This window comes from Zootermopsis nevadensis, unplaced genomic scaffold (genome assembly GCF_977971745.1).
Source record: "Zootermopsis nevadensis isolate Lab colony 2312 unplaced genomic scaffold, Znev_1.0 Znev_ptg000007l, whole genome shotgun sequence".
Taxonomy (NCBI): Eukaryota; Metazoa; Arthropoda; class Insecta; order Blattodea; family Termopsidae; genus Zootermopsis; species Zootermopsis nevadensis.
This window is the reverse complement of record NW_028259139.1, coordinates 2221583-2238488: the sequence shown is the minus strand read 5'-3', so window position 1 is coordinate 2238488 and position 16906 is coordinate 2221583. Positions and strand designations below refer to the sequence as shown.

At 35.6% G+C, this 16906-nt stretch overlaps 1 protein-coding gene across 8 annotated transcripts in view; it reads right to left on the bottom strand.

Annotated features, from left to right (window-relative positions):
- Positions 1-330: 330 nt before the first annotated feature.
- The window catches only part of ena (ENAH actin regulator enabled), a 27650-nt gene continuing 11074 nt past the window's right edge, over positions 331-16906 (bottom strand). For 4 of the 8 annotated variants that reach the window (XM_022075763.2, XM_022075758.2, XM_022075759.2 and 1 more), the window contains 9 exons: positions 15349-15514; positions 13794-13949; positions 12857-12969; positions 10946-11053; positions 8020-8114; positions 6812-7164; positions 5068-5241; positions 4274-4559; positions 331-3615 (listed from right to left, as the gene is read on the bottom strand). In XM_022075763.2, the coding sequence (XP_021931455.2) occupies positions 3587-3615; positions 4274-4559; positions 5068-5241; positions 6812-7164; positions 8020-8114; positions 10946-11053; positions 12857-12969; positions 13794-13949; positions 15349-15514 (1480 nt within the window). In that variant the 3' untranslated portion in view covers positions 331-3586. The remainder of the gene's footprint in view (positions 3616-4273; positions 4560-5067; positions 5242-6811; positions 7165-8019; positions 8115-10945; positions 11054-12856; positions 12970-13793; positions 13950-15348; positions 15515-16906) is intronic. The other 4 variants (XM_087343930.1, XM_022075764.2, XM_022075767.2 and 1 more) reach the window with 3 other exon arrangements.

Here is a 16906-nt window from a genome sequence, read left to right as displayed (position 1 = left end):
TACTCATGAATTTCAGAACTACTACTCCTGAATCATCTTGTATATATGAATCCACTTCTTTCACTGCAACACTACTGATTTTCATCCATAAAACACTGTTGAAATTTAGTTTGAATTTAACAAGTATGGGTATAATAAACAGCCAGATTTTTAGAAGGTATTTGAAGGGGAAAATGTGCACTATATGTTCAGCCAAATGAAGTATATTACTTTCCACAGTGCCTTTTCTTCCAATCAAAAGTGTGCATACAAAATATAGTAAATATTTCAAATACTTTTACTGTCACACACCATGCCAAAAGCAGTAATCAAATTATTAAAAAGAAAACAAAGCATTTCAGAAGTTTATTCAAAATACAATGCAAAAAGACAAAATGTATGGCATATACAATACTCAATTAAAAACTATTAAATATACATTTATAATTTCAATGTAATATTGGAAAATTACACACTACATATTACACATGAGGACTGGCGTCTAGATTTTAGGATATAATCACCACTTTTCCTGTACATAATATTTGTAAAGACACAATATATAATATTATATATTTGAGAATGTGAGATCACATCACTTACAGAAATCTTCCTTTTGTATTACCTATTTAATGGTTTTTAATATCATTTCTTGTTAAAATCTCCCTTCCTTGAACTTTATATCAGCAACTCACATCCCTATGGGTTTACAATACATACATTGTCTATATCATACACATATTATGATATGAAGCCCAAATTATTCAAGACGCAGTATCCCAATTACATAATCTTGAGCAGATTTCAAGGCCAGTAAAATACATATATAAATGTCAACTAAATGGAAATAAATACTGTAATTCAACTAACTCAACTATAAATATTACGGAATGAAAGAATGAATGAATGCATCAGAATGTGTCATTTGATAAAAATTTCAAATTGTCATATTTAAAAAAAAAGTTGCATTTTACATTCATCAATGTGGCAGTCTTTAAAAGAATGCATTGCAACATATATAAATGGCTACTTGTCAGGCAGGCAAGAACCTTCAAGAGAGAAGGAGTAGGCCTGGTTGATCTTAAAATTAAAACTGTTTAACTCTTTCACTGCGGAACTTGTGATAATGCAAGGAATTATGACAGCTAGATACCACAGAACTCGCATTATTGCAGCCCTGCGCATACATGCAGCAGCCTTTTTTCTGGGACAAGACAGGACAGGACAACCGTTGACAACATGCAGAAGCTTTTGCCTATATTAAATATAATTTTTTCCACAATTTTTTTTTTAAATTGTACCATGTTGTATATAGCACTGTCATATTATTAAATGGTAGCCATGGCATTTTTAGACATAAATTGCAGATGACATTATGAACTCTTATTTGCAGATTCTAAATATCAGAATGAATGTAAGGCTGGAAAGTAGTCTACAAAATAAAGTAAATGAAAAAAAAGTTTTTCAGATTTATTTATGTAACAAAACACTTTGTACAAACAAAAATTATGCAGCGAAAGAGTTAAGAAAATTCAGATTTATCCATGTGGAAAATGGGTGAATATTCACATTAAAATACATGTTTTGAGGAGGATACGCAGGAGAGGTAAGGGTTCGATGTATTTTGGTTTGGGGAGGGTCACACTTTAGTAAATACAGGTGGGATGCCAATCGCTTGACATAAATATAATAGTAAAAATAATTAAATCAATCCAACTAGAAATTATATCACAATAGCAGTGTACATGATATAGATGGCACCCCCCCACCCTCACAATGTAAGGGTAAACAGCACTACATTAAAGACAAATGTTTTCCTACAGCTACTGTCTCGCAGTTACAAGTATTATTATAATAATATAGCTGAAGCCCTCTGAACAAGCAGCTCTATGTACAATGCTATGCCTGTAGAAAAACTGAACAGAATAGTCCCTCTGTTGGTCAAAATTTTATAAACTTTGTCACTTCAACATAAATTCACACTCAGACTTTTGTGCTCAATAAAATAAATATAAAAATGTGCATTTTGTTTACAGTAATAAATACAGTAAAAAGATTTTAATATTTACATACACTCTAAAATTATATTAAAAACCATTCATGCAATAAAAATTAAAGTAAAAGTGTTTTAAAATATATTTTATATGCTATTGACACTTCATTTTAAGTTAAATAAAATTTCATCCATTTCGCAACTGTATGTTCATGTATAAACTGAAGCACTTTTCTGCCATTACAAGCATAAAGGACAATCCCAAAAAACGTAACAAAAGATTTGTGCAGAATAAGTATTTTGTGCATTTGTAATGTTCTAGCTGTTACAAACTGTAATTTCATTATATTTCTCCACTAGTCACCCACCAGTTTTACAATCAAATGCAAAGCTCATTATTTGGAAATATGTCATATGCATTATGAGAACACTATGTTTCACACTGCCTATTGTCTGAGGAATATCTGATGAACAAGATGTTTCAGGAATTTGTTTTACTCCCATCCTCAGGTAATCAAATGTCATTACACTAACAGATTAATGAAACAATAACAGTCCTATCCTGAATGTGCGAGTCCTTTCCAGGACCCAGGTACTATATTCAGAGCTCACTATCGGCTGAAATGTCTTAAAGACTCGATCAGTAAACTACTGCAGTTGTTTCAAGGTGCAAGGATACTGATGTGATATTGTTGGAGATTCAAAAAATCATCACGACCACCCCAACTACCTCCTTTCTTATTGTATTCTACTCTACCGACAAAACTGTTACTACCGTTTCATACTAATTGGCACAAAAGTTTACAATTTAAAAGGTTCTGGGTTTGATCAACACCATCACCAGTAATACTAAAATAAAAATGAATAACAAACATGTAAGCACAGCGCCAACCAATGACCAAAAGACGGAAGTAGAGACAACTCCATAAATGTCATATATGTCAAATGTTACAACAGACAATGGAAAATGTCAAAAATAATATTCAAATAATGAAATCAACCATGCTCACAAGCCTTTATACAACTGATGCCTACATGCACCACACATTAATGCCCTTGAGTAACAGATGTTTCTTCTGTAACAATTTCTGCACCATTTTAACAAACAGAACCCAGCACTCAAAACTGAAGTTGTCATGTCTCGTCACAACCAAAAACAATCCGCAATGTGTACACAGAATCAAAGCCTCTAGAAGCAGTAGTGTTAAAACTATCGCCCACTGGGCTTTTGGAAAGACCACAGATTTTGCTCAGCCAGTTCTGACTAAAGTTTCAAATGATTACACAATTGATATACAACAGTGTTAGTCCTAATCATAAAATAAACACAAATATTGTGCCAGCTTCCCAGATATTTTTATCTAATTTTTAAGATATCTATATTGTCATTCTGCTAACATGAACACTAAATTAAGATCCATTTTCTGCATGCCCTTTAACAAAGAGTTGGGCATAACCGGAAACATTACAGTAATACAACAGAAACCAAAATGTTGCATGCAATGGGAATGTTGGTTCTTCCTGCAGCACTATGGCTGAAGCAGTCTCTTCATTAAATCCATGTCCAGCGACTGAGACCAACATTTCCATCATAGGAACTCAGCATGTCAAGGATTATCTCCTGGCAAACTCCACCCTGAGAGCTGCAAAGGAGATAAAACAATTTGTGAGAATAAAGATCTGTAATCGATCCTTAAGAACAAGCATAAAGCTGAAGATGTCTGTCTTCTGAGTTGTAGCGTGATGTAGTCTGGTAAAAATTAAACATCTCAAAGATATGTAAGATTTGAGGTTTTCACAGCAGTGAGTATGAAGATTTCTGTCTTCTGGGTTGTTGCGCCGTGTAGTCTGGTCGATGTTTACCAACGTTTCTGAGGTCATACTGCCTCCATCATCAGGGCGATGAGTATGAAGATTTCTGTCTTCTGGGTTGTTGCGCCGTGTAGTCTGGTCGATGTTTACCAACGTTTCTGAGGTCATACTGCCTCCATCATCAGGGCGGTGAGTACGAAGATTTCTGTCTTCTGGGTTGTTGCGCTGTGTAGTCTGGTCGATGTTAACCAACGTTTCAGAGGTCATACTGCCTCCATCATCAGGGCAATGAGTAAGCCACAAGCAGCAAAGTGAGTTCATAAATAAATATAATTACTCTACAGAATCCAAAGTAACACGATATGACATCGTCAACCTTCTTTTCATATCCGAATGGGGAAAAAATACAAGCACATTTTAGGTCATGTGACCATAATATTAATATATTTACCACCTTGAAATAACTTCCTTAATGTAGCTGTTACTTACCATCAATGATGTCCTGCTTCAACTTTGCCATTTCCTTCCTCATTTCTTTGAGAATCTCTTGCTTGAGCGAGTCTAAATCTGTGACACATGTGGCACCATCTGGCAGACCATTCAGTTTCGGTATCTGTTCCTCACTAGCTGAGCCAAACCGCTTACGAGATGGCTTCGGAGACTCCGAGCCAGACCCGTTACCTCCTCCACCACTGGCACCACTGTTACCAAACTTGCTACCATTTGTGCTAGTTTTGTCTCCCCACAGTTTTTTGTCCTGCCCTGTGTCTCCCTCCTGAAAATAAATATTACACATAATCTATACAAATTCTGGCTTTGTAACACAGCATAATCACATTTATAGATGAGTAATCATTTAATTGGTTTGCACATTTATTTTTACTCTTTTATCCTAGTATTTGCCTACAAGGAATGACAATAACCATAAGAAACCTAGGTCATGATAACCAACCTCCCCCCCCCAATTAACAAGGATAAACAAAACTATACTATATATCTCACAGGTGTAACTAATCTTAAATTCATATGGATGTGTGGAATCCAAATTTCAAACTGAAACTTTTATTATTATTATTTTGCTACTGCTGCTGTTGTTGTTGTTGTTTCTTCTTCTTCTTCTTCTCACAAATCTATTATGTTCCGCTAAAAAAAATTAGGCTAAAAAACCATTTCTGATTATCCTCTGCAGACTTAAGGATCAACACTAATCGATGAGCAAGGTATAAGAAACACTATATTACAAAGTTATCCAGCAATCAATTCGCTTCTGAGTTGCAATGTACCTGTTCTGCATCAGGATGCTCTTTCTTCTCAACGGCCTTTCTACGTCTTGCCAGAGTCTTGGCCATCTCGTCCATCATACTTGACATGCTCGCCATTCCACCACGTCCAATGGTACCATAGTTACTGCTGCTGCCGCTACTGCTAGTGCTGGAACCACTGTTCTCTGCAGATTGCTGCACATGAAGTTGCCATCTGATCACTCAATTAAGTATGGAGAATATGAATAAACATGAACATTTAACCATTTTTAAGTTACACAAGTTGAGACTTTTACCTATTTGTCAGTCAAATGCATAATAACGTGTAATATGCCTTCCATTAAGCAAAAGTTAAGAATGTCTCAGGGAAGGAGTTAGGTTGTTACTTGAGGTCTGCAATGTAATTGGTGACATTCCAAAAGCATAATTTGCAGTAAATGAAACTACCATTGGAGAGGGGTGTATTGATTTGAATAACAGGTAAAATACAAAGAACTCTCGAATAAGAGAACTTTCTTTCTGTTTGACAGCTGGTGGACTCCCCTGCAATGAAAGTGCTTTTTATATATTTTCTTAGAATGTAAAAACTATTCAAATAAAACACAATATAACAACTTACATCTTCTTATGAAGATAATCGAGTAAGATGTTGAGCCACACTCTCACGAATGTCGTTTGTAAATTGGAGAATTTAATGGAGAACATTTAGTATATACAAAAAAGAACCAAAAATGTCACCCTTTTATGATGCAAACCAATCAGTAAATGCTGTGCTAAGTATGTTCTCCATGGAGGAAAAGAAACGCTAGAACAAAACAAGTGAAAGTGTAAAATGGTAGAAGAGCACAAAATTTGAAGACTTTGATAACATATCAGTTATTTAGATAAGGCAAATGAATGTAAATATTGAAACAGCAATGAGGGAAGCATCAAGGAAAAACAAACATACTCGGACAGCTGATGAGTGTGACAAATTTTGTACACAAAATTTGATATGTACAGGTCTTCACAAAATTATATCATAGTAAATAAGAATACTGTATAAGATGGCACTGTTAAAAAGTTGTTAAGAGCAGATATATACTACAGAATTCTGCTGTATCTTTTACCCTCAAGATCCTAACTGAAGTATTTAGCATACCATATAGCACTTTAATACATTAATAAATAGATTACAGCCATTTCTCCTATAACGCAATAATAATGTTCCAAGAAAACAATGTATTGTGGAAAAACTGTGTGATAGGAACCACTGGTTCAATTCAAATTAAGGGGTTACCAACAGAGTTCAGATTCACTATCACAAATGTAATTTCTCTACAGTAGTCGGTCATATTATTAATTTGAATGCATTACTTTTGCAAAATTAATCTTCATAGCTACGTTTATGGTGTACTTCTCCCGATTTCCTTATTTTATGTTGATCCTCTTATATTCAACATAAAATGTACCAGGGAAATAGCTTTCTTACAAATTAATAATGTTATTACCAATTCACATTATAAAAACACATATTATATGAGAAATGGCTGCAAAAAAAAATCATCCCACTTTAATACCAGTGTCGGTGGTGGACAAAGAGTGATGATCTAACAGAGTCAGGCTGTATCTAAAATCTACCAGCCATTTTAAAATTCCAATGAAATACAAAATAAAAATAAGACTAATAATGTACCTTACACATGCCATTCTTGTACACAACAAATGAGTGAATGTTTTTCATAAGAACTGCTCACTAGGACAAATTCAGAAGAAACATACGTACCTTGTTTGATCTGCGGAGTTTGGCACTCTGAAGTTGTGCTGCCAACGAGGAGGTCTGTTCCTGCCCATCAGAACTACATGACCGAGACATGTTGGGGGCAGGGGGAGGTGGGGGAGGAGGAGGAGCAGCCACAGCAGCAACCATAGGGGGTGCAGGGGGCTGGGAAGAAGCACCAAGCCAAGGAGGACACGGTGGGGCAGGGGGTGGCATAGCTGTTTGAGGTGATGATGTTGGGGGAGCCAAGGCCATTGGTGGAGGTTGTGGGGCAGGAGGAGCTGAAGAGGCGCGATGGTGGCCTGGTGGGGCGGGAGGTGCTGGAGCTCCTGGTGACGGGCTCCCTGGGCTTCCTAAAACTGTATGACAGAATACATTCATTGCCTCATCTTCTTAATTTAAAATCAGTATAAGTTTCTCTTGATATTTATGAAAGTCATACCATGTGTATATATAATCATATGTCATTCTTAAAAAAATAAATTATATACACACATTACTGTGTATCATCCAGGTTTTATATCTAAAACAAGACACAAAGAGAATATTAGACACAAAAGGCGACAAAATACCACCAAACTGATGTTTACCAAATATGTGCTTGAGAATGGGCCACTATGCCATGTTGTATTTTACATGAATACCAACTTTTTAGAGGAACATATCACCTCCATCTTCAGAATAAACTGCAAAATACTAAATGGAACAAGAGCCCAGAAGACCATGATCTATCCATTCTTGAGAATAATCACACTAATGATAAAATAAGAGTACATTATGAATATATTACACACCGTTTCTAAAGCAACAAATTAGATACACATCAGCAGCTGTGTATATATTCAAGAATGTGAACAGTGATAACAAAAATATACTCTTTGATCTGTTGACTGAAGTTGGCAACACTCAATCTATTGCTTTAACGTAACATATGATCATCTATAGATCACAATATACCCACATGGCATAATCCAAAAAGAATGGAGACCAGTTTTCAATATGTCTGGATCATAACAACCTGAAGACGATGTACTCGCAACAAAATGCACAGTTTATGATACAAACTGATGTAAAAGTAGACTGCATATTCTTATTCTTATTCTTCTTCTGCTTCTTCCTCTGCACAACAGCCCAGGGAGGGCTTTGGTCTCTCTAGACTACATATATTTAATAATAAATTACTTTCTCACTTAATGTCTGTCTACAAATCTTACTTTGCTGTTGCTGCTGTGGCGGTTGCTGCTGCTGTGACATCCTGCGCTCCTGAATAATGGCGACATCCTCCCGTGTCATAGTCCTGTCAACAAAACTAAGTACACTCAGTTAACTTCACTCACCTGCCTATAGCAAAGTGTCGAAACTTCATCGTCACTCAAATACTTTCCTTAAAACCAGAATAACAAATCCCACATTCAAAATAATATTCTTTCTCTCTAAAAAAAATTATCCACTGCATACTCTTTACGTCCTTCCACTCATTTCATCTATCTCATACTACAACACTAAATCTTTACATTGTTTTTCACAAATCATTGTCTCTCTGAAAGGCATGCTTACGTTTCAACTTAACAACTGGAACAGACTACAGAAAACTAAAACTCTGTAAGACTCAGCGGCAACACCCACAGAACTGCGCTTTATGAGTTTGACTTAAATAATACTGGCAACATAAAAACAGGCTTAAATCTTTGGGGGATGGGAGTGAATACTCCTAGGTCCACAAACAACTGCCTGGTGGCAAAAAAGTTTAGTTTACTTTGATCTCCTATCAGGTATACAGTTTTCAGAAATGTGGAGATGATGGAAGGTAAGGTGACTGGCTTCTATTGCAGCTGGGCAAATATAAAAAATATGTAGCATGTTACAATGTCATTAGCATATGTGATTTGCAGTGTATGGACAAAATGTTGAATGGTAAGTTGGCACAAACACATAAGCCCAACAATGACGACGGAAGAAATGAACATACATCTTCAAGAGTACTTGCAGACACTTAGTACTTCTAGAAAATACTCAACATTCTAACAGAGATGAAATTATGTCATTAAATAAAAACTACTTCTACAGGCAAAAGCAGACAGAAGAAGCGTGCATCTCACTCTGATGGACTTGTGAAAAAGTAATTTGTATGTCAGTTCAAGTGTTATTTAATGATTAACACAATTTTGACATAAACATAATTTTATCAATCACTGCATACAGTATTCAGTGTTTAGAACAGTGTTCAAATGGTAAAAATGATCAGTATTTTGGAAAAACAAACTGCATTTTTCTTTAAGATTGTTAGTGAAGATGAGCCGGCGTAGCTCAGTCAGTATAGTGACTAGCTACGGACTAGACAAACAAGAGGTTTGATCCCTGACGGCGACAGAGGATTTTTTCCCTAGCCTCTGCATCCAGACCGGTTCTGGAGCCCATCCAGCCTCCTATCCAATGGGTACTGGGGCCCTTTCCTAGGGGGTAAAGGGCAGCCAAGGCATGACGCTGACCACTTACCCCCATCTAGGGCTGAGGTCAAGAATAAGTAGGAGCTGTACCTCCTCCCTCCAAGCGCCTACATGACATATAATGGGACAGGTTTACTTTACTTTTTTGATTGTGAAGACTGAGGTAGCTTTTACCATTTTGGTATGATAGAGCTCAAGTATCAATATTAACACACTTTTAAAGTAACACCTAAGCTTAAATCAAGTGTTCACCTCTGCCATCCATTACAAGTTCATTATTGTTCTTTATAAGACAAAAGGAAGAAATCACTTTCTTTAATACTCACACAAATTAAAATAACGAGAATGTTTCAGACCTTTCTTTTAAAATGTAAATGAAAATAACTTGAAGGTATGATTACACTTGCCAAGACACAACGACACTGGAATATTTTACACATATGCTGCAAGTACTAGGAGACAAATAACAAAAATAAACATAAAAAAATACACTGTTATTGGAAGCCTCACAAAATTCATATAAACTCCTCCAGAAAATAGGAGCCAACAGAGATGGAAATAACATTAATATAAATTTATTTGCTAAATCTGAATATGTCACCTACATGATGGAATCAGAACTACAAATAAAATTAAAATTCAAAAATTTAAAACCATCATGATAGTACACAGATAATTCTAAACACTACCACAAAAATTTTAGGTGCCACTGCAACCTGGCACCTACGATTTCAGCCAATGCAAACACAACCACAACCCTATTTCCTATCACCATTTATTACCTGTAAACCTTCATAGTGCAACCATATAATCAAAACCTCAAAATGTATCATAAGCATGACAATAATATTATAAGAGTACCTGCAAATGTAATGCTGCATATACCATAAAACCAAAATTCTATAATGTCTATGATGCAGATAAACAGTGAAGCTGGTGATCTAGGCACCAGACAATGCAGCAACTGACAGTGATCCAACATGTAACATATTTTTGTCAGAAGACTGGTGAAAGCAACAAGTACAAGACGCATGCATCAGTCTTACACAGATTATCAAAGCTTTGCAAGAAAAGCACAAAAAAGTCAGGTCAATGTGTTAAGTGCTGCTGACCCAATGGGTTAACAAGAGATGAACAAAAAGTTCACCAACCAGGAAACATAAATTGCCACTGCCTTACAAGAAGGTGATTGTATTCAATGCTATTAGTAGGATAAAAAGCACGAACAAGTTTTCTCATAATACTTGATTTAATAGTTATAAAATCAAATGCCTCAAAGAAATAATTATTTACCTTTAAGAATTACAAAAGAATGTGAATAATTCTAGAAGAATGATGAACTGCAAGTGGTGAAGGCTGAGATGGAAGCTATCATAACCTACTGCATAACTGAAGCAAGTTTGTCTGAGGATTAACTTTACAGACCAGTTTGCCACACATGCTTCAAGCCTACTTTGAAGCGCTGATGTATTATTGTTATTACAAGAGGGGGAAGAAGGAAGCTTGCAGTCAACTTAACCCCAAATACTGCATTAGTGAGGACTGCTAAAACCCGAAGCAAAGGAGGTGCCAAATGTTCAGTCCTGCTTGTCCAAATTAATATTTTACTTATATTTTGCCAGCATAACCAAGCCCAGTTTAAATTCCACATCACCACAGTCGAAATACCACGTCAACAGCGCCCAAGTCGTACCTTGCTGGTCCACTGGGGCCAACCTCTGAATGTGGTATCCGTGATGGGGCTGGGGCAGCTGAGGGCACCTGGTGATACAACGCAACTCTCGGCAATGTCACCATCTGACTGCAAGCCAGTAACAAGAGTGCAAACCACCCCACCCTCAACAAACATACCAGCCCTACTCCTCACAAGAAACATATATCAAACAAGATTATTTTGCAAGTTTGTAGAAGTGGGGATGAATTGGAATCTGTAAAATCTAATCTCAACCAGTTTGAATGATGGATGGTACCTGCCCATAGTATTAAAATCCATGATGTTACATAAAGCAAATGTTGCAGACTGACAAAGATAAGACACATAATATGTCACACTGCACAGAAAGCAACTACTCTGATTCAACCCTTCACTGGACAGACAGTAAATCACTTGAGCCCACCAGACAGGTTCTATTAGACCTGTAATGATCTGGCGTGGCTCATCCTCATAGATTGATTTGTACTGTAATTCATACACACATTAAAAAAGAGCAAGGCCATGAAAAATATTTCGGACATTAACAATTCCATGCTTCTCATCTTGGGCACAGATGTTTCTCTTGTGTTAATCAGTTTTATTAAAATATCTGTCAGTTATCTCGTATCCTGTAGCAGGAGGCATGACTGTAAGTGGGTGGAAGCTGAAGGCAGAACTGGTGGACGGCAAAACATATAAAATGCAACAATATTATCCTTCATATGAAAAAAATCATATTCGCTTATAAGCGTCATTAATTTAAAATGGATCATTCAACACACTGTAAACATGCTAATTAAGAAAATGTCAGACTCAAACATACCGTATTAAAAAGGAATTACAACCATAAAATTGTCAAATGACACTAATAAATAACAATGAAGAATATTTTTATATATAAAAAATGTTTATATGACAGATTAAAAAATTCTATGAAGTAGTGAGGGGACATACCATGGAAATGGGAACTGTCTAAGGGGAAAATATGAGTACTTAGAAATTACCATATGCCAACATTAACACATGAAGCATAAACTTGAACAAAGACAGATATTAATAGCATAAAATATGATTTTTAAGAAGTAAAGAGAAAAAACCAAAAGACAGAATCTAAAGTCAAACACACTGGAAGGCAAACTAACATATAACAGAATGAGATGGAATGGACATATTCTAAGAACAAATCAGGAGAGAATTTCAAAGGGTTTGAACATGTAAGAGGAAAATGCACAACAGGGTGACCAAGATCAAGATGGGAACAACAGATTAGGAAAGATGTCACATAAAGGGGAAAAAAGACCATAGCAAACTGATAAGGTGTTATGGAAAGCCAGACAGATGGAGAAGCTTGGTTGTAAGTTGACACACCGGAATGGAAACATCTTGCAAGGATGAGCAACAATACATAATACAAACTCAAACTGTCATCACTATTATAAGGAGAGCCAGTTCTCTACTTCTGTCCCTTATTACATTTTCATTATTTCCCTCATGATGTGATCTAACCTTATGTAATCTTATACTTCAAAGAAAATGTAATCATCTTAATTAAAAACCTTCATTCTGTGTAGTATTACAGCACAAAAGTTAAATAGACTAATCATTTTTACCACAATTATTGGCAATATAAAATAAATAGCCAATAACTTATGAAAGTGGTTGGTCTATCCACTTTATATCTGCAATTATAGCTGGAGGCTACACCCTCATGAGGACCCAGTATCAAGTTAAATCTATGAGTTGACTGAAATTTCATTTGGCTGATATTTCTGAAGTTTACTCGCAAAAACCTTGAGACCTCTTCCTATTCTGTGCAGATGGCCAAGTTATGGCTTCTCATTTCATTAAAGACGTACTTGTATGTGCAATCAAAAAGGAAAATGGAGAGCTCATTCACTTTTCAGCTGTTACCTGTATCCCATGTCTTCTTCATATTGTCCATTATTTGTGGGCTGGTACACAGGCTGAGTGACAGGTGCCATGGGTGGCTGCCCCACTGACCGAGAGATGGAATTGCTCAGCACCTGCATATAAAAGAACCTAACTACGGACATCTGTTAGCTCTTCACATACTGACCAGCAACCACCTGGGGTAGCTCTGTAGTGCTTTCAAGGCAATACATAAACTGCACTTATCATAATGAAAGTGACAACAGTAAACTGAACAGATAATTGAGAAAATATGTATTTTAAACCTTGTTACCTGTTATGAGTATATCAGAACAAATTTATACTGTGATAACACAATAAATTAAATTCTATAACTTATCATCGAAACCATAAATCATTTTCCAAGTTCTGCATCGTTAGATTTCAAATACTCAAGACATACATAAAATCTGCAAAAATATCAGCAGCTCTATGATTTAGATTTGAGGTTCTCGTGGCAGTGAAGATGTTGATGTTGGCCTTCTGGATTGTAACAATGTGGACTTATAGGTATGGCTAGCCCAGAACATGATGAACATGGAAGCATCATGTTCCCCCAAAACACTAATATCTACCTAGAAGTCCACATGGTATAACAACCCAGAAGACCAACACCGACAGTTCAGCAACTGATTTTCAAAAGAACAATCCCCCATTCAACAGTCACTAAAGGTCTGCACAAGTCTATACATAGTCAGCTACAAGATGAGTCTGAAGATCATAAGTATTAAAATGTATTTCCTCAATTAAGCATCTTATTCGCAAAATATTTAGGTGCAGAATTTTCACGTTTCACACAAATTTTCAATAACACTGCTTAGATTATTCATTCATAAAATATCTTCCTTGATTTGACAGCACAAATATCAACGGTTATGAAAGATAATTTAATGTTCAACTCATAAATGACAATACTCACATCTAGAGCATGGAACATGGCACGAGCAAAGGAGTCGGCATCCTCCTTACTGCTAAAGTTGAGTCCATACACCTGTTTGTTATCACGCCATTGGTGGAATGTGGCCGTTGCTTGATTATACTTTAGTCCTTTCAAGATAGCACAGTTAATCACCACCTATAATGTGACATATTGTTAACTAATAGATTATCATCAATACATCAATCATGTTCATGACGATGCTGAACTATTTATATACACTGACAATCAGACAAATTTAAATTCTGAAAGTATCAAATTAATATTGCAAGAAAAAGTTTACAAACAAAGAACCAATTAACCCCAGTAATTAAACTTGTTAACAGCATGAACTCTCCTGCAACAGGAAAATTATGACGCTCAATAAAGTGATACAGTCAAATAACTGTTAAAAAAACACACACACACACACACACACACACACACACAACCGCTTGACCTCTTAAATATGGTTTTCAATTAGTGTAGCATGATTTTTAAGTAGTACACATGAAATTAATTTATTTGTCAGTCATTTAATCAGTACGTAAATTGTCTAACAATAATATTTTGTCGTGAAAACAAAGTAATTCTCCGCACAACAGTACCAAGAGAATCAAAGTCAGGAACACCACACCAGAATGTTCAATTCAGGTCACAATGTTCAGAGCACATCACAACAATTAAATTTTATAGATAAAAACATTCAGTTGGACAACATAAAATTGACGTTGCCCATCTTCTGGGCTGTAACGCTATGCAGACTGGTAGATATTTACCATTTCAGAGGTATATCCATTGCCCTGATGACATGAAATACATCTGAAACATTAATCTTTTACCAGACTACAGTATTAGAGCCCGGAAAACAGACATCTTCATATCGGCCACTGTGAGAGCTTCAAATCCTACGACAGACAAAACTTCCTCCTAAAGAATGCATAAATAATTTTTCTGATACAACACGTGTTATGTTTCTAATACAGAATTCAACAGAGTATTAATTTTTCCTTCCTTCATTCAAACATCTCCCTACCGCTTGCTTAGAAAACAAATATTTTACCAAACATCAGCAACGTATTTTGTGAATGATAATTGAAGTATATGTCTAATATTATGATCTAAAAAGTTCATTTGCACTGAAATGTATTCATATGGCAGATGCACTGAGAAGGTTTCTTTAAAAATATCTGTTACAAAGTAGTAAGCAGATCAAAATACTGATATGTCAATGTTGATTACATCTATTGTTAAAAAACTATGTGAAGGTGATTCATATCTAACACAACCAGCATTTCAGATTTTTACATGCAACAAATAGCATGTCAAGTGAGGGAGCACACGTGTCATACTTGAAGGTTACAACAGCTTCAGTAACCATTGTATAATAAATATTTTAAAATTAAAAAAATGTCTATCCCAACCAATGAAAAACAAAAAACATTTCAAACATATCTTACGTGTTATAATATTTAAGGTACGACATACACTTTTACTAAGCAAAATTCAAGCAGATTCTCCTAAAAAAAATCACTAAAATTTCTGAAGTACACCGCACCTCATGATCCTGCAGTTTGCGACCAACTACCCTGAACGTGTTGTTCACTTGGTGCTGGTAGATGTGAACTTTGGATAACCCTGAAGAGGTGCCACTTGGAATCCACTTTTTGTTTAAATCATCATAAACCATTACAGACGCCCGCGCCGATGCGATGCTCTGCTCACTACAACATAACAATAAGCAACATACGATACATCACGGCTGATCAATGTTACTTATCTAACATAAGAATGTTCATTTCAAGCTCTTTGTCAACAATGATAAATAGAGCAATTGTGCAAGTTATTTCAGAATATCTATGATATTTTCTGGAAAGCAATCCACTTTTAAAAACACGCCAATGTTATTTATTTTCCCTTAAAAGTACCGCTTACATTCTAGATGTTCGGTATAGTAATCTAAAACCATGTTAGAATAGTTAGAAACTTTCTGTGGCAAGAATTCAATATTCTAGCACATCACAAAACCACTCCATTCAGATGTTATTTCCCTTTGTATTAAGTTACCCATAGTGTCAGACATGTTTTAAATTCTAATGTTGGAGGAATCTTGTTTGTGCATTCCCCAAAATTTTCCACGATGTGGCTTCTGGTGACAGTCTACTGCTACACAATGAAAAGGTTCCATTTTATTTCTCCCCCTTACTTTTCTATTTTGGTACACACTGTGCAACAAAAATCAAGCACATAACATTTTCTAAGTCTCAAAGTGAAAGTGGTGTAAGCATACATATGGCATCATAACTCCAGTCATTCATAATCTCCATGTATCTGTCCATATGCGGCTTTTCTCTACCTTCTATTAATAATAATTTTTGCCAGATGTCTGCTTAATTTGAAGAAAAACATGAATTAATGTTTATGACTTTTCTGAAATGTGTGACCAAGCCCAGTTGCAAAATGGAATGAAAGCTGTACTCTGCTTGGTTGCCCATATTCCTTCACAGACAAGTTTGTAGGGTACAGGACTAGCGTTGATGTAAAGACCATGTTAGCAAGTTCCAGTCCCAATATCGTCTGTGTCGTGTTCACAAAAAAACTCATTAAAACTGCACACTTTTTTATTAATCAACTATATGTTTCTGAACGTCTATAAAAAAGCACACACCAAGAACAATTAGAAATGGATTCCAAAATAATCAGATTGTGATATTCAAAATGAAATATCTGTAATTGCTAACAAAGTATTGAAATAATTAAAAACATTAAGCAGTATTTGTGTAAAGGTAAAGTAGAGTTGTTTCACAGAATGAAATGACATGCATCACTGACACACATCAACCCAGAAATGCAAAGACTTCATCAGGCAAGAAAACTTGATCCACGATGTTGGGATACTTATTAACTGTGAATTGGGATTTCTTCATTACTATTTATCAAAAATGATGTAATCTGTCTTTTTATATCTCTAAGCACATATTAAACATGCATAAGCTCACTCTTATGAATTCATGCAAAATATGGAATCCACACAAAGTACACATACCAGATAAATATTCTGTAACAATTAATGTTTAATGCCAAGATTGTAAGGTGCTTCTACTAAATAAAACTCC